We start from the raw sequence: 20000 nt of genomic DNA, 5'->3' as shown, positions 1-20000 counted from the left end.
ACGTTTTCGAGAAGGTCTTACTTTTATAACGATCCTCATATATATATATATATATATATATATATATATAAATTTTTATCCATTCACGTGTAATCACCTTTTTCTTCACCATATTCCCTCTGCTTCACTTTTTTGTTATCAAGTAAGATCTTTGACTTACTTGTTGTTTCATCAAATACTTTTGCATGCAAAATCCGATCCCGCGTTTTGCTAAATCCTACCCTCTGATGTGAAGGAGAGTATTTCTTCGAAACTCCGCGGATTAAGGACTATCGACTTATTTAGTGTTTCCTTTTCAGATTAAATATGTTTTTAACTCATTTAAAAGTGTTTTTTTAACATATTTTATTAACTGTTTGCTCGTGTATATATATATATATATATATATGTGTGTGTGTGTGTGTTCCCTATAAAAAGGATAGAGTAAATATAAAACTTTTTATAACATTTTTTTCGAAGAAAATGGAAGTGGTCCCGAATCGCTACGTAATCCGGCAAGGTGGCTATGGGTACAGATTCCCTTTCAAGCCTTAAATAATTTCATTTCATGGGAAACACTTGGCTAGATGGTTAAATGCTATACATTTACGGAAATAAACATGCCAAAAACAACAAGGAATATGGTGGTAGTATTTAATAGGGGGAGCAGGACCTAGGATTCCTTATGCGTTCCTGGGCAACTTTGGATTTAAAAAATTTTTTTATTGATATTTAAGACTTCGGGCTATCCTTTGTTTTTCGTTTTTGTTTTCAATTATTTATTTTATCTTTACTTTTTATATTTATTTATATTTAAACCCTGAAACTGGACGTCGCGTGCATTTTTAAGAGACGAGGGGAGAGGGAGAGTTTGTAAGTAGAGTTAGGAAGTCTAGACACGAATTGGGTTCACGTGTTGCAAATAAGGGGGTGGGGGCTGAAAAACGAAACGTTTCCCTGTTTATTAACGGACTTACCAACGATTCCAACATTACCGAATCCCACCCCCCACCCGGGTCGCCACTATCCATTCGATAGTATTTTAATAAGAAATGCCAGAATGTTTCGTCGACCCAGGAAGAAATTAATTACCAGCACGCGCGAGCGCACACTCGTTCTCTCGTTCTCTCTCTCTCTCTCTCTCTCTCGTTCTCTCTCTCTCTCTCTCTCTCTCTCGTTCTCTCTCTCTCTCTCTCTCTCGTTCTCGTTCTCTCTCTCTCGTTCTCTCTCTCTCGTTCTCTCTCGTTCTCTCTCTCTCTCGTTCTCTCTCTCTCTCTCTCGTTCTCTCTCTCTCTCTCGTTCTCTCTCTCTCTCTCGTTCTCTCTCGTTCTCTCGTTCTCTCTCGTTCTCTCTCTCTCTCTCGTTCTCTCTCACACACACACACACACACACACACACAGTTTTCATTTTAGGTCGACTTAGAATGGCGACCGTTCGCAGGTAAATAAGAAATGACATAATTCCCTAGTTGTTTTCGTCTGTTATCGATTTAATCATGCAATACACACTCGGCTTGGGATCTTTATCCCTGGCCTCAAAAATCAAGAGATTAGACCATTCTTGTAATGATCCGGTCCCTGTTGATTTTGCGGTGGGAGTTTAGTTCTGCGCAGTTCTAGGAGGTTCAGGTCCACCCTCTCAGACCTTGCCTTCTCTCTTCCGGGGAATGCCAACGGCGCTGCTCAGGCCACTTTTTTGTAGATTATTATTGTTATTAGTTGTTATAGTTCTTAGGTTTCGGCTTGTTTTGAAGCAAGACTGCCGCCCTTCCACTCCCAAAAGGATGATGTTAGTAATGCTCTGGAGGCCTCTTTATCTTCGATAATCGAACGGTTAACGTTATCATTGCTGGCGGCCATGTTTTTGCTTAGTGAGGGTGTACAAATGATGTTTTTTTTTATTTATAGTTTTCAAAGTGATTGGGAACAAAATAATAAACTCTGAACATTTTTACACACAAACACAACTTTTAAGGAAATTTGATAAATTTAAAAGCAGAACAAGAGGTTTAAACTTACGTTTCGATCATTTAAGAACAATAAGTTCGGTGCTCGCGCAGATTGGTGACCTTTAAAACCAATGCATTTATGTGTTATGTCGAAATTAGTATAAATTCCAAAAATAATGAAAACTGAGCCAATAATAAAATAATTACAAGTAAAAATGAAATTCTATCAAATTATTGGGTTTTATCGTGGAACAGTTGTGCGACCAATTCAGTATGACAAACTGACTTATCTCCCTTGACTTAAGGGTCCACCAATTTAAAACGGAACGTAATTGTGGATGATTTGTTTGTTTGTTTGTTTGTTTGTTTGTTTGTTAAAAATACATCTACTCCCATAATTGATAATTTTTCGAATCTATACTAATTTTGACATAACAAGTAAGTACGTACTGAAGAACATAGTGGCGACAGGTTATAAAAGGGTTCATTATTTTTAATGTTAGAAAAGTAATTCCGAATTTTATTTCAGGACAAAAATGGACATTTTAGACCAAGAACCGACTTCATGAAACAGACAAATGCCAAACAAAATGGGACACTCCAACTAGTGATGGAACGATTCCAATACTTTTCACGATTCTGATATAATTACCGATTCCGACCCTTTTTAAATTTGTAAATATGGAGTTCTTGCTTGGAGAGCGGAGGGCAAATTACTACAAAAGATATATGTAATGTGTTCATATACTTTTGTGGACATAAAAATACACTTGGGGTGATTTGTAGAGATTTCATCAAGTTCCGTTCGTCTTTGTTGACCTTCTCCGCCAGCTGATCTGATCTATACGAATGCCCTGGAAAAGTCACTTCTGATTAATGTCTACCAGTTTTAAAATATTTTTTATTCTGAAAAACAGCCAAATTCGTTTGAATATTTTAAAACTTGGTAAAAATTAATCGGAAGTGACTTTTCCAGGGCATTTGTATTTATCAAATCAGATCAGCTGACGGAACTTGATGAAAGCCGGTGGACAGATTTTAGATTTGCTTGTTAAAAATGACTCAATATTTATTTCATCATTAATTAGATCACCGAAATTAAGCAACGTTGAGCCTGGTCAGTACTTGAATGGGTGACCATTTGGGAATTACATGTATATGTTCTCTGCTTATCTCGGCATTGTTTCCAGTCGTCTAGCATTTCTCCTTGCTTTTGGACTCAAGCAGTGACGATTCAAAAAAAGTGTGGTTGGCCATTGCGCAACCCTTGCATCACAATTAAAAACGCGTAGCTACCCTTGCAGGGGCTATCCATTGTCTCTTGAGACTGTACAGAGGCATCGATTAATATGAGTTTTAAATAAAAAACAAAGCAAAAAAAGAATTGCTTTGGGCATCGGAAATAGATTCAAAGTTTTCCTATTTCAATACCTCCAAAAAGTTTTGATTGTTTTCGATTCCCGATTCTGATTAATCGTCCAAACCCTAACTCCAACAAAGCCAAATAAACTCTACGCTCACGACAAGGGACAGATACGGGATGACAAGGCAAGGTAGTGGCCCCGGGCAGCCAATACTATGCAGACTATCCCTCCTTCTTATAATTCTCATCACTCTTAGGGTAAAAAAAAAAAGTCTCAAATCTAATATGTCCCGTACTATCGACCAAGCTCCAACCACTGTCCCATCGTCGCAGTGTTGTATTCCTACGCCTGTTTTACAAGTACTTTAATGGAATGTGCTTTGCTGAACTCGGAGATCTTATGTCCCCCCTCAACATACATATCCTCGACTAGCCCGACAGGCAGCAAAATCCCACCTCTTTGCTGTTGAGGTCCATACATGCTAGCAAACCTATTCTAGTAGTTTCTTCCTTTGGGCTGCTAGACTTTGGAATTCCATCTGTTTCCTGCTTACCTGACTGATCTAACCCGCAAAAATGTAACTGTAATTCGAACAGACATCTCGCTGCTCAACTCTCCAGTTTTTCTATTTTTTCAATTAAAAAACACTTTATGCTTTAGTTAGCACTTACTAACTGGTGACCCTTCTATTGTCCCATCCATTTATTTCCATCTTTCTATATGCATGCACATCTGTATATATTAGCGTTGGGACGATTAATCGGGAATCAGAAAAATAGAAACTTTTTGAGGGTATTGGAATCTGAAAAAATGTGTGCTTATTTTCCGATGCCGAAAACGATTCCTTTAATTATCTTTATGATTTGATTTCGTTTAAAAGAAAATCTTCCACTGCTGGTAGTAATAATAAAATAAAAAATATTGATTTGAAATTACCAGTAAAACTAAAATCTATAGATCATTCCCCACCCACAAGTTTTTTTTTACGTTTAAGAAAATATATACACACTAGCGGGGGAGAGGGCTTTGCCCGGGCGTATAATACGCTTAAATATATTTTAATTCATCCAGATTTCGTAATATTATTATAGAGTCGTGATTTCAAAAGTTTTAAAAAAAGTATTTAGGTGCCATCAGCTAGAATCGAAACCGAGACTGTAGCATTCAAAGCTGGTGACGTTACCACTGGACCAACCTGACACGCATATAAGCCGATTAAAAACAAACTAAGATGAATGTACAAAATGTATAACGATTTTTTTCAATTTGGACCCATTTTTGACCCTTAAAGACTATTTTAACCAGCTAAAGACCCGTAAAAGAATGGCCCGTAAAAAATCCAATCATTTGAGGCCCTTTTTAGTTTCGGAGGAGATAAAGTTTGAAAACATGGGGACAGACATATAGCCGTTTATATATTAGATTTAACGTGTTTTTACGGTAATTAATGAAAACAACTTTATAGTTAAATATTTCGAGATTTATAAAGAATCGGAATCTGAATTAGGAATTTTAGTACAGAATCGGTAATTTTATCGGAACCGGGAATAATTTGGGAATCGTCCCATGACACGTATACATTTTTAATTTCTCCTTTCGCTTTTATAACGCGATTCATGTTACATGTTCGTGTGGTTCTTGACCATAAACAGATGCAATCGTCTTCTACAAATGGAAGTATGCTGTATTTAGGGGTGAAAAAGAATTAAAAAAAAAAAAAAAAAAAAACTTAAACAAAAAAGTACTAGGACCTATACTTTAGTCTTTGGAGCATACAAATCAAGGAGTTTATCGCGGAGATTACCAGATCTCGGCAGGCTATGCGTTGCTTGGACCGTGATTCGAATGTTGTTAAGTCTAAACTGCCAACCCATATGCATACGTAAATCAAATTCATTTGTTTCTATCGCAATCAAATGAGCTCGTCACTGACAGGTCACAGTAAGAGACGACGTATCCGTCTTTTATGCTCAGTTTAACCACTCTCCCATGACGCTATTTTTGAGAAATAAGCAAAATACTTCAACTCGTTAGCGAAGCGTAACAAGGGTCAATAATCACGCCTGAACAAAGAAGAATTATAAACTATTAAGAGAAAGTGTGTGTGTGTGTATATATATATATATATATATATATATATATATATATATATATATATATATATATATATATATACACACACACACACACACACACATTGCAACTACTCTTCCGATTTTTCGGATTTTTTTTTAATCATACACATATTTCTTTTATTTTCTTTTAAAGTTGAATAATTCACATTCTTTCGATGAGTAAGGGCAGCATAAATTCAAAAATTGGTATAATTGCATGAATGATTCTGCGCTACGAAACGGGTGCTGTCAAGGATTGAACAATTCAACATGCTGAAAGAAATATACGGTAAGATGGACATCTTTAAATTTGAAATATAGACTTTTGCCATTCATTTGTGTATGCTCTATACTTACATCGAGCTTCATAAATTAAAAGGATTGGCATGAATAAAAGGTGAAATTGAATTGAATAACACATTTTTCGCATAAACACACACACACACAAACGCAGAGATACACATATAATGCGTGTGCGCACATATACATTTTAGTTCCTCGTTCTTTTTTTCATAAATGAATTCATATCATCGTACACACACATAAATGAATTCATATCATCGTACACACACATAAATGAATTCATATCATCGTACACACACATAAATGAATTCATATCATCGTACACACACATAAATGAATTCATATCATCGTACACACACATAAATGAATTTATATCATCGTACACACACATAAATGAATTCATATCATCGTACACACACATAAATGAATTCATATCATCGTACACACACATAAATGAATTTATATCATCGTACACACACATAAATGAATTCATATCATCGTACACACACATAAATGAATTCATATCATCGTACACACACATAAATGAATTCATATCATCGTACACACACATAAATGAATTCATATCATCGTACACACACATAAATGAATTCATATCATCGTACACACACATAAATGAATTTATATCATCGTACACACACACACATTATATATACTGATGAAGACTGAAGAATCGGTCGAAATTATGTACTTGTAAAAAGTTTTTTAATTTATTATTTTTTTTTCATATTATTTTGTATTTCTGCACGTCATCAATAGCAGCAGCATTCAGCACCAACCCTATCCAGAGTTTAACCGGCTTCCTCCGAAGGAGGAAGTTTCATGGGAGTATGAAATTCACAAGCGGTCCCCATATGCTGACGTTAGGTTTTTGCAACTTTTTGCAGGGAGGTGTCGATGTCCTCCTACATACAGCACCTGGTCTTCCTAAATTGGTCACCCATTTTAGTAACGACCAGGCTCAACGTTGCTTAACTTCGATGATCTGACGGGAACGGCTGTGTCAACGTGATTATGTCGTCACCAATAGAAAACGAAAAAAGAAAAGTTATAAGCTTTTATACTTTTCGTATTCTTTTTTATACATTTTCATATATATATATATATATATATAAATTGAACAATTTACGAGACGATTGGCATGGTCGCCGCGTAGGGTTTTTCTGTGATTTCTATAATTCCACTTATAGTGTGCGTAATCTTCCGGCTTTATTCACACAAAGTATCCACCGATGTAACCTTCGACCCTTTTCAGGTGCGTCGTTTTGTTGGATTCTGGACATCTTGTACAACATTTCGAACTGCACCCTAAAGATTTCAGAATTCGATAAGATGCACTCGAAGGTCGAAAACGACGCAGGTCGAAACGTTATGAAAATAACATTTGAGATGAGTACAGTAATTTGAACCATGCAAATTATCAACCCTCACCTAAAAAAAGTGTCCAAACATATTCGTTATACAAAAACAGCATTTACGTATTCGTAAAACCAAAAATTGCGTTTTATGCTTGTATTCGTAAAAAAATATAGCGTTTTAACGTTCGTATTGGTAAAAAAAAAATTAGCGTTTTATAAGTTCGTACTCGTAAAAAATTACGTTTTATACGTTTGTATTCGTAAAAAAAAATTGCGTTTATACGTTTGTATTCTTTTTTTTTTTTTTTTTTACACAGAGATCACCACTTATCAAGGCCCGGAAGCCACTCAGGGATAAGGGTTATTGCAAGTACATTACGTTAGTGAGGAGATTTGATGAAGTGTTTACTTAAGGGGGCGGTTCATTAAAATTCATCGTAAAAAAATTTGCGTTTATACGTTTGTATTCGTAAAAAAATTGCGTTAAAACGTGCATATTCGTAAAAAAAATAGCGTTTATACGTGCGTATTCGTAAAAAAAAATAGTGTTTATACATACGTATTCGTAAAAAAAAATTTTTTTTAATAGCGTTTATACATGCGTATTTGTAAAAAAAAAAAAAAAAAAAAAAAATAGTGTGTATTCGTAAAAAAAATCATCAGAGCAGTTAAGTCTTTATAAACAGTCGCACGTATATATATATATATATATTGTACCTACGATGGAAACTGAAAACATGTGGGGGTGGGGGGTATCACCTATTAGGTGTCTACTGTGGCGATGACCCTATTACGAGAAGTATAAACCACAAAAACAAAGAAAAACGCAGGAATTAAGTACAGTATTGTATATTCTAGAATATATTACGTCATCTCGCAGTAGCTGTTTCATGCTCTTGTAACTACAGGGGACACATACCGTTGGATATTTTTTGTGTTCATTTAGAGTGCAAAGAAAATAATGTATACACGTGTGTGTGTGTATACACACACACACACACACACATATATATATATATATATATATATATATATATATATATATATATAATTTGTAAGGACGCTGCTCGGATCGATCAACGTTTCAACATTTCCATGTCTTCATGAGGACTCTTCCAAATAAATTTCGCAGTCCGACAGTTTGAAAATTTTTTAACTGACTTTCTGACTGTGAGATTCGTTTGAGAAGCCTGATGCAGACACGATAATGTCGAAATTTTGAACGATCCTCATATACTCCTTATAATGTTTATATCATTTAATAAAAACTCTACACATATATTCAGCACTTTTGAAAAAAAAATGGTTTTTATATCACGTTATCAATATACTTACACTTAATTAAAAAAAAAAAAAAAATGTGTATGCGTTAGAAATACAATTGAAGACCAGGAATCAATTTTACCCAAAATTTAGATGGGAAATATATATATTCCAAAGGCCCAATGCTATGATTGAACTCTCTCTCTCTCTCTCTCTCTCTCTCTCTCTCTCTCTCTCTCTCTCTCTCTCTCTCTCTCTCTAATACAAGGACTTAATTTACACACAAAAAGTCAAAGAATTATTAAATTTTAGTAAAAAAAAAAATCATTTAACATATTTTTGTGTTTTCTTTGATTTCGTGGTGGTAGGGGATTATTTGTACTTAAATTCTTGAGGAAAGGAATCAAGTATATTTTATATTTAATTGAATAGAATTTTAAGGGGGGCGCGGTCATCATCCCCACACCTCTAAAATTATAAATAAATGTGTATTTATTTGCTTCCCCAAAATGTGACACAAGGTCGTTTTTAATGTGAGAGAAAACCAGCCCCCCCCCCCTCCAAAAAGAGACTTTGAATGTACCTATTTACTATGCCTCCCCACGGGACAGAGTTAGACACCAGGGTCGTTTTTTAACGTGGAGAAAAGGTACAAAAATAAAAATTGTCTCAGTCGTGAAGGATTTCTCCTCCACCGAAAGAGAACAAGAAATAGAAGTGCAGCATCTAAAGAACAGATACTACACTTTGATCTTGTCCCGTGCCTTAATATTGAAAGGTTTGCTCTCCATTGACCAAGGACAAATGAACTTAAGTGTAGCATCAGAACAGATACTACACTTTGATCCCGGTCTTAATTAATACAAAAAAAGAATTATAAAAAAAAAAAAAATTTTTTTAATTTTTTTTTTTTAATTAAAAACAACTTTTTTTTTTAATTATTTAAAAAAAATGATCAAAAAAAGAAAAAGAATTATCCCCCCCCTCCCCGCAAAAAATAATAATCAATTGCTTCAATCTATGGGGATTTCTTCTTTTGTAAAATAGATAAACCCTGAACATGTTCCATAAGAACTGATTAAGATGGAAGCATTTGTTATTAAAGTTTCGCAGTAAATCAAAAAACGCATTTTTGTTTTTTATAATATCGTAATCGTTGAGTAAGCTGTCTGAAGACATCGGCTTATTGACTAAAATACATCAAACATTGATGTTTTTCCTCCTTTGCAAAACTCAATCATGTTCTGCGAAGCCAAAAACAAACAAACAAAAAACTACAAATTTTCTCTACAAAACAACCAAACCAAATCCCATGAATTTGAAAATATAAAACAAACTAGGGTTGATTAATCGGAATTGGGAATCGGGGAAATCGGAGGTATCGGAATCGGAAAAATTGATGCCTATATTCCGTTGCGAAAACGATTCTTTTTTTATTTGTTTTGTTTAAAGCAAAATCTTCCATTGCTGGTAATAATGATAAAATAATAAATATTTATTGATTTTAAAATACGAGTAAAAGCTAAAATCGATAGACCATCATCCACCAGTGTATTTTGACATTTGAGGAAATATCTGCTTATTTAACATTTGTTTTTACGAAAATCGGGAGAAATAACAAGTTCTTTAGTTAAATAATTAGAGATTTATAAAGAATCGGAATCGGTAATTGTATCGGAATCGAGAAAAATATTGGAATTGTCCCATCCATCACTAAAACAAACAAACTAAAAACTTTTACCAAAGTATACCCGAAAGGGTTGATCTGTCGTTAAACGAAACAACGAAACACCCTGAATAGATATTTGGAGACACAAAAAAATAAAAACAACTTAAAGCACAAAACCTTTTTTTTTTCTTTTTTTTCTTTTTTTTTTTTTTAATGATTGGATTCAGCATTAAATAATCTGAAATTACTGATATGCCCTAAAATTAAAAACAAAACTATTTTTTATTATTTTTTTTACTTAACCCCAAACAAGACAAATATTGCTACTGTAGTAAGGGCTAGATGTATGAGGGGGAAACCTGGGCGGGGAGTTGAGCAGCAAGAAGTTTGTTCATATTACATTTTTTCGGAAAACTTCCACATCAAATTTAAGGGTAAAACTATACAAACACCGTGACAGCGAATTAACCCTACCCCTAACCCTAACCCTAACCCCTAAACCTAACCCTAACCCTAAACCCTAACCCTAATCCTAACCCTAACCCTGTCACGGTGTTTGTATAATAATACCAATTTAAGTAGATAAACAGCGGTCAACAACATTCCAACGGACCTGGACGAAATGGAGAAGGTAAAAAATTAGATGGACACTTTTGGAAACTATCGGATGATTTTGTTTGTATATCGATATTGTATTTGTAGTGTAAATGCCTTTCTTGTTTATTCAGTGTTCGACAACAGTAGTATTTTTTTTTACTCAGGAGGTCACCACTTATCAAGGCCCGGAGACTACTCAAGGATAAGGGTTAAGTGTTAGGTAGATGGCGAGACATCGGTCACAATGGAAACTTGAGTAGGGCAAAACTGTTTTAAATGTACGATTCGATAGGAATTTAATCATATTCGACTTTAAAACGACCATGTTATAGTCAGCCGGAAAGCAGACAAAAACGATATTGTGTTCCACACAGCTCAAGACAAGATACTCTTCTCGTGTAGTTGATGTTTAGATTTGAACACAAATAGGGCGTGGGGAATATTTGCTGTGAATTATTTCCGGGGATGGATAATAGATTGGAGCTCAGCCGAACACCTACCATAAAACTATCAATAGAACAGACAGACTTGCAACGTCTCTTCTGTGAGAAAGATTAATATAGAGGCGAATATTTTAAATATGTTCTTTTAAGCAAAAAACAAAAACAAACAAAAAAAACTGCGATTCCCATCTCGAAAATAACAACATATCCCCCCCCCCCTCCAAAGAAAAAAACGAAATTATACAAAATACTGTTCTAAACCCACCCAATATGTTACCGTGACATATATTGGGTGGGTCTAACAGTATTTTGTATAATTTTTTAGTTTCAACTCATTTTCCAAACTCCACATAAGGGGTTAGATCGCAATCATTTTTCTTGCTCGCACGCATCTATTGCTAAACACTGCATGTGTTTTGAACCGATTGAACGTGACCAAAACAATTAAAAACTTGGCACTTTCACGGGGAACGTGGACCTGGCGTAAACGGTGTTTTTACTTAATAATTACTCCCTCAAAGCGTTTTTATTTAATAATTACTCCCTCAAAGCGTTTTTATTTAATAATTACTCCCTGAAAGCGTTTTCTTTCACTTTCTCCGTATATATCTCGGGCTTTATTTTTAATCGCGCGTGTATTTATTTTTTGATTTTTTTTTTTCTTTGGGTGAATTTGATTCATACTTTTATTTAGTGTTTGTTTTTATTTCATTTTATTTTAATTTTTTTTATTTTCTCCACTAAATATTATTTTTTGTTAAATTATTTTTTCATACATATTCAAATAATGCTTTTGCTCACCCCCCCCCTCCCTTGTTTAGGGGAGGGACGCTTCAAAAAGTTTTCGTGATTAAATTAAACTAAAGAAAACCTTTTGCGCATGCGCTTTGAGGCAGGAATCATTAAATAAAAACACCGTTTACACAAGGGCCACGTTGGTCAAGATCAAAGTGTAGTATCTGTTCTTCAGATGCGGCACTTCATTTTCTTGTTCTCTTTCGGTGGAGGAGAAATTCTTCACGACTGAGACAATTTTTATTTTTGTACCTTTTCTCCACGTTAAAAAACGACCCTGGTGTCTAACTCTGTCCCGTGGGGAGGCATAGTAAATAGGTACACAAGGGCCACGTTCCCCGTGAAGTACCAAAAACTTTTCCAGATAGGTAGAAAAGTAACTCCTCTTTCTTTTACTAAGATTTGTTATATTTTTAAATTTTTTACCACTTTTTCGTTTCTCTGTGGATTGTAAAATGACCCCTATTAAAAAAAAAAAAAAAAATCGAACATCATAAAAATACATATATAATAGAGAATATTTCTAAATTTCAATAAATCCTAAATAAAAAGAAAAAATCGTGTCAGTCTTGCAGAAACTCGGAAGGGATTATTTAGATTTCTCATCGGTTAGTCTGGCAGGACCGCAGCAAACGTCCGGGGGGGGGGGGGTCTTTGCTTGCAGAAAGCCAATCAAAGTTTAGTATCTGTGAAGTTAATTAACAGAAAATGACCTATGACCTTTCACCTGCCACACTTTTGAGGAGCTTGATTCTAATTTGTTTACCTAGTTTTGAGAATATTTATTTTGAAGTGCTTATTCTCCGTCAGAACATACGAAATCCTTCTAGACTGAGATCTACAAGTTTTGCCCACCCAGGGTGTCACCTGTGTCGGATTTCAATATTCGCTACATTAAAAAAAATCTTGTGTCGAACTAAGTGATGGAACTAACGAAACAGACGTGAAAGACTCGAAGAATAGAAAGAGCACCGTTCAGACCTCCACTGGAAGGACACGAAGACTCCTCGGAAGTTTGTAATTCAAATTCCAGAGAAAATCAACAGTTGTTACCAGCGAAAATTTAATAGTAAACAGCTGTTGTGATAATGTAAGGCGATTTTTGATAGTGATCGGAAAAAAAGGGGGGAGTTCGTTGTCACTCGGGTTTCAAGGAACACTACTTGTTTTGATCCGTGACCGGTCACCGATAATGACTCGTGCGAAAACTCTTAGTTGGTAAGAAATAAAACTGTTTTCGCACGAGTCATTACCGGTGACCAGTCACGGGTCAAAACAGGTGGTGTCTGGTGTTCCCTGAAGCCCGAGTGATAATGAATCTCCCCAGATAAAGACTGTAGCCAAAAACATGATATAAAGTAAATAAAAATGTTTAAAGGTGAACAAAAAACTAAATTTTGTAAATTTGTCGATGCACGCCTTCAGCTATCGCGAGTAACACCCTGAAAAATTGTACGGAAATAAAAACAATTATTTAGAATGGGTTATCAGTCACGTATAAAAATTTAACGCAAAATAATTTTGTCATCGTAATGTTTTAGGGCAGTTAACCATTTTATTTTTATTTTATTTATTTTGTCCTAAGAGATCAATTCTGTGCAGCAATTTAAAATAAGGGTGCCTCTTTTAGGTGATTAAATTGGTTATCTGACCTAAAAATTTAAAATAGCACAGAAATGGGGTGGGGGATCATTATGTTAAATTTATATGCGAAATTGACCTCCCCTCTCCTCTAATTCCCCCAATCCCCCGACAATTTTTCCAGTATTCACAAGTAATCGCCAAAAAAAAACGGTAAAACTATACAAACACCGTGACAGCGAATTAACCCTACCCCTAACCCTAACCCTAAACCTAACCCTAACCCTAAACCCTAACCCTAACCCTAACCCTAATCCTAACCCTAACCCTAACGCTGTCACGGTGTTTGTATAATAATACCAAAAAAACATAGCATCTCATTGGTGGAGCCGAGGGTGTTAATCGATAATCTCGCCAATGTTATTATTTATAAAATATGTAAAATTTAAAACAACAAAAAACTTACGATATCTTTTTAACAAATTCTTCTTGTATGTTGTCTTTAGAGAAGTTTGTTGTGGCAAGCAATCGTCACTGAGACTGCTCTCGTCCGAGACACTGGACGATCGCTGTTTCTTTATCGACAAGTCCAAAACGGGATCCATCCCGAAGAAATGTCTGGATTTCCGATCCAGGATAAGGGTAGCCTCGGCGCAAAGGTACATCCACGCGGAGTAAATAAAAACCTCAGGAAAAAGTTACGTCGATCAAAAAAAAAAAAATAAAATAAAATGTAGAAACCCCAGGGCGGCCGTGAAAAAAGAAAAAAAAAGAAAAAAAAAAGAAAAACAGCCACACACGTAAATCCTCAGAAGCGCGTAGACCACCGCATCCAGTCGGGCATACACCGAAAAAAGATTTGAAGTAAATAAACAAAAAAAGAAAAAAAAACTTTTTTTGTTGTTTTGTTTTTGTTGTTGATACTATTTTACTAGAGTGCGTAAAGATGGCCTACAGCAGGAGCAGTTGTGATAGCGGGGAAGTCGTGGGGTGGTGAGGCTCGATGGGATATATATATATATATATATATATATATATATATATATATAAAATTGTATTTAAATAGGATGTATTGACATAAGTAAAAAAGGAAGGAAAGGAAGTGCCTTTTATATATGTGTCGTTTACGTACTGTGCCGCTGATTGTCTTTTATTTCGTCCACCGATAAAAAAAAAAAAGAGGAAAAAAAATACGGAGGAAGAGAAGAAAGGCGCACCTTTAATTAAGTAATAACTGTAATAGAAACTATAGTGGTCAGTGCGCGCGACACTTTTAACCGCCACTCTAAACCCGGGCGCTTCCTTTTTCCTATTAGATAAGAACTGAACATACAGTTTTGTTTTGTTTTGTTGTTTTTTTTTATATATGTCTAATCCAAATATATCAAAATAAATATATGTAACAGTGTAACACCACTTTTCGATTTTAAAAGAACCCGTTTCTTTAAAAACGTTAAAACAACGCTTAACAAGTGAGACAGTTTAATTTTAATACTTAAAAATTTTGATATATTGTCAAAAATTATTTCTTCATTGCGACAATGGTCATAATTATTGCGAACAAAAAAATTTTAATATTTTATTTTTGACCTTATTAAAGATTTTTTTAATTAAAAAAAATATATTGAAATAAATTTAAATGCAATATTTTCTCACGACAAAGGCACTTCATGGTCTGTATATATTAACAAATATTTCACCTTTTTTGTTTAAAAATAAACTCTAAGTTTAAATATAAAAGATATTTTATTTTATGGATAAATAAATCTTGAAAATCAAAAACATTGATAAGGCAACGGTTGTTGGGTTTTTATTTCGTGTGTGTGTGTGTGTGTGTGTGTGTGTGTGTGTGTGTGTGTGTGTGTGTTTTTTGAAGGGGAAATAATTCGATGTTAATTGGAGGGGAGGATTCCGGTACTTTGAAACCGTTAGCAGACGATGGACTGCTGATCCGGGGAAACACCCAAAGGAAAAACCTTGTTGGTTAGGTGTTAAAAATATATAATCAGTTAAATGAGAATTCTTTGAAGAAAAAAAAAAAAAAATGCAGTTGGATCAACGCATGGAAATACGGAAATAGATCTTAAATTCCTGGTTGCTGTTTCCAATCAAAAATCGGTAAAACGAAAACGTTTCCAAAAATTGTTTTAAATTCTTTAGCACGTTTGTTTTGTTTTTGTTTTTTTTGTTTCTTTTTTTTATTTTTTTGCTTTTAAAAATCTTTTTTTTTTTTCTTTTTTTTTTTTTAACAAGGAAGTTAAAACTTATCGGTAAATAAATATCCGTAAAACTTTTCCTCCGAAAATATCCAGAAATGCAGAAATGAAAGTTATGTCAATTTAATATCAAAACACGTAACAACTCCAGTCGGATTCGATTTCCTTGTTCGAAGTTAAGGAACGGGGAAGACAAATAAAAACACGCGCACCTTTCGCAAGGAAAGAATTTACAAAAAAAAAAAAAAAAAAAAAAGTTTTAATCAATAAAAACAAATGGGTTTAAGGCACGGTATTTATAAAGTTTCGTCAAACAAATAACACGCATTCTTTAAAAAAAAAAATGTGTACTTAAGGCAGCACGTTTAAACACTTTCTTTCACTTTGCGATATGTCGACTAAGTAAGTTGTATATATATATATAAAAAAAAACGTAATTCCACAATCACTAAAACAAGTTTATATGCAGGTAAAAAAATATATGTTCCGTGAGAACAAGTTCGACTACGACAATCTTTTCGATATCGTCGTGTTTTCCGTTGTCAAAGAAGTGTGTAGAGTTACGCGAACGAATCTGAAGGCGTTATGTCCGGCCATGACGCAAAACACTAGTAAAATGTGCCGAGCTACTGTTTTGAGTACGACAGGGAAATCCTACTCGGTATAGCGTTAGAGAGGGGGTCGTCGGTGGGGAGTCACGGTGGGGGTTTCACCGGGCACCAGCTAGCGAGCAGGAGCAGCAACGGCGGCAGCTAACGAGCAGGAGAACCAAGTTGATTTCCTTCAAGAGGGGGAAGGCCTCGCTTAGAGCGCACACATTCACATTCTCTGCCCTCTCTCTCTCTCTCTCTCTCTCTCTCTCTCTCTCTCTCTCTCTCTCTCTCTCTCTCTTTCATGTATATATATATATGCGTGTGTGTACGTACGCGTGCACGCGGCTAGATCGAAACGCTAATATTTAGGATTTCATTACGTTTGAAGCGTATCTACTTACGCAAGTAAATACACACACACACACACACACACACACACACATGTATTATAAAAGTACTAGCGGAAGTAATCGCCCTTGCAAGGCATACGCACGTGCGTTTTATACCAGTGACGTACAAATAGATTGGGGAGGAGGGAGGGCTTCCAATCGTATTTAAAATATATTCCTCTCACGTCAGTCTCAGTCCTAGGGCTGAGAACTCCTAAAGTTTTCGGGGATATACAATCACGGAATCTATCCCGGGTATCGCCAGAGCGCTGCTGCTGCACGCTGCTGCAGTTTTATATTAGCACTAGAAGATGCACTCGGCGTTGTCCGACACGCATCCACGTGTATATTTATAGAAGAGTTGGTCACTGTGACAAGCTATCGCACAAAGCCGGAGAGTGGAGAAAAGACTCTAGAGAGTACTCGAGCTGGTAAAAACAGACCATCGGCATTCCGCGGTAGAGGGGCGGGGCGGGGCGCCTCGCTCATACGATCGAAAAAAAAAAAACTCCTTAAAAAGAAAAAATAAATATAGTAATGCCTAGGAGAAGCACATCCTAAACTGGACCACACCGGCACACACACCACCACCACCACATGGCAAGAGTTTGATGCTCTAATGTCAGTACTTGTGTTTGCTTGGTTAATCGGAACGATTGCTGATGACGGTGTGAACCCCCCCCCCCCCCTCCTCTCTGTTGTGTTTAGAAGAGCTACCTGAACTTTTAAAAGTTTTATTTGCTTCTCCACAAAAGCAAAATGTGACACAAGGTCGTTTTTTAATGTGGCGGAAAACCAGCTCCCCAAAAGAAGGGCAAAAAGGGGCACTCTGATAGGAACGAAAAATAATTGTCTCAGTGTAGAAGGTTTCCCTTCCATTAACCAAGGACAAATTAAATTAAGTATATCATCAGAACAGATACCACACTTTGATCCTGGCCCGAAGGCCAAGGACCTTTTTTTTTTTCTTCGGCTGAGCTCAAATCTATGGTCCATTCCCGGAAAAAAAAATTCACAACAAATATTCGCTTAGCTAAAACAACTTTCTCGGCGCACACGAACAGTAACACATGTCTTTATAAATATTACTTTTAGAAGTATTACGCGATAGAAAAGTTACCCAGCCAGCACTTATCGTAACAATAAAAAAAAATGTGATAGTGATTTGGGGGGGGGGGGGCTTTTGTTTGTTTGTTTTTGTTGTTAGTTTTTTTTTTGTTTTTTGTTTTTTGCTTGTTCGCTTTTTAGTCCCAATCCTAGTACTATAGACGCTTTAATCGCATGTTTGACTGCTTTGGACTATTAAAATAGGCCCCAACTCAATGCATCATGGTTACCCCATTCATTTACTTGGGGGGGGGGGATCTTGTCCAGAACCCCCCCCCCTATATTAAAAAAAAAATGTATTATGTATTTATTTATTTGTGACTGAAAGAAAATATATTCCAAAATAACGTATCTCGATAAAGTAGTTTTATTTTTTATCAAAAAAAAAAAAAAAAAAAGTCATTTTAAACGCAATTAATGGGGATCCGTACGCATTACAATGTAACTCTCGCCAGTTTTAATTATTGTTGAGTTATCTCAATTCCTTTTTTTTTTTTTTATGGCAAACAAGACGGTCGTACTTCGGTTACTCATAAAAATTGATGTTATTTTAAAATACAACTGTTTGATCAATTTATGTGATTTTTGGAATGATATTTTCTAACATCACATGTACACGCACCATCTCCCATGTTTGTCTGTTAGGGAAATTCTGGATAAAAAACATTTTTTTAAAAATCGCTTATGTTTTTTTTGAAAGTGACTTCAATCAAATCTCGCCAAAGTTATAATTATTTTATTAACGTAATATTTAAGATGTCTGTACAGGAACTTTGTGTGCGTGTATGGGAGTTAGTTCCACATGAACTCCGAAATGGATGGGCCGATTTTTATGGAATTACATACAGATGTACTTTATGTATCTGGAAGTTCTCAGATAGGTGTTGTATCGGAATGACTTCAATAAGTATTGATAATCGATAATTGAAAAAAAATCCGATGAACGAAGGAACAGGCGATTTTGATCAAAGTTAACACCTTATACCGCCTAACATCACAAGTGCATTTGCGAACCTTTCTTACAAACACAAGCAGAAAGGTCCGTTATATAAAATCAACGGTTGGTTCTTTGGTATGACAGTGGCGCGTTCGAAATTAATGTTTTTTGTTTAAAGCACAATTGAATCATGATGGTTTACTTTTTTCATTTTAACTTTCATTCAAGCCATTATATAAAAATAATTTTATAAAATTAACAGTAGGTTCTCTACAGTGCAATGTAGGATATAATGTATTGTGAACTGTCACTGCGAGGAGGCATCTGAAGCTTCATCCCGGTGCGCCGTGGTGGGCCCCCAATTAGAGCAGGCAATCAATCGATTTGATTGCAAATGTGAATGACAATAAAATGATGGGAGTCTGAAATAGTTGTTGATCATCATTCAATCCCGGGCAACGTCGGGTCACCCTGCTAGTTTACAATTGATGCAAAATTGATCTATTTCTAATCGTAGAAATGATTTCTGATATTTCGGAGTGAGACAAATTCCAAAATGCATAGAAGTTGAAAACTATCGTCACTGAGAAACGGACATCATTATATATGGAAGATGAAGGATTCCAAACTTGGTAATTTTGCAGTATGGCTAACAGGCGAGAAATCGTCAACAGAAAAGAAAACCACGAATAATTTATTCCAAACGCAGTAGAATTTAATTATCTACAAACCCGTATACTTTTTACGTACTGCAACAATTTTTTTTTTTTTGGGGGGGGCACCATTTGTCAAGGCCCGAAAGTCACTCAAAGACGAGGGTTAATGAATATAAGGTGATTGTGTTAATTGGTTAGAATTTGGTTTCCCATGTATTCAACCGGAAAGCAGGAACATAGGCAGACTGTTTTGGGAAAAGACTGTTTTCGCAATCTGCGATTAGATTAAGGTACAGATAGTGTGGGGGAAATCGTATATAGCGTTTGTAACTAGTCGAGAGATTTTTGTGAAAGTTTGGCAAGAGTGAACCATAGATTAGAGTTCAGTCGAGCACTTGTCATGAAAATAACGATGGGGTAGAGACAGGTTCGTAACGTCTCTTCTGCTGGAAAGTTTTCTATGTTTGAAGTCGGAGATTTTAATTTCCGAAGAATCAACAAGAGTCTGAATATTGGAAGAATGTCAAATAAGCAGTAGGAATTCCTTCCCAGTTTCCTGAAATGATCCCATTATACCAAATTTCCACCACTACCAACCATTACGGCGTTGTCTCAGCGACCACCGTACAATCATTAACCCTTATCTTCGAGTGGACGCTCTTGTAAAATA

The 20000-nt window shown here is 35.5% G+C and overlaps 1 protein-coding gene across 3 annotated transcripts in view; it reads right to left on the bottom strand.

The window, feature by feature from the left end:
* The window catches only part of LOC145259310 (ETS-related transcription factor Elf-2-like), a 115138-nt gene extending 98627 nt beyond the window's left edge, over positions 1-16511 (bottom strand). For all 3 annotated transcript variants that reach the window (XM_080117194.1, XM_080117195.1, XM_080117197.1), the window contains exon 1: positions 13899-16511. In XM_080117194.1, coding sequence (XP_079973320.1) covers positions 13899-14097 — 199 coding nt within the window. In that variant the 5' untranslated portion in view covers positions 14098-16511. The remainder of the gene's footprint in view (positions 1-13898) is intronic.
* Positions 16512-20000: the final 3489 nt, after the last annotated feature.

Source organism: Euprymna scolopes, chromosome 34, assembly GCF_053919585.1.
Source record: "Euprymna scolopes isolate OS-2025 chromosome 34, ASM5391958v1, whole genome shotgun sequence".
In the NCBI taxonomy this organism is placed as follows: domain Eukaryota; kingdom Metazoa; phylum Mollusca; class Cephalopoda; order Sepiida; family Sepiolidae; genus Euprymna; species Euprymna scolopes.
This window is presented reverse-complemented; position numbering and strand designations above follow the sequence as displayed.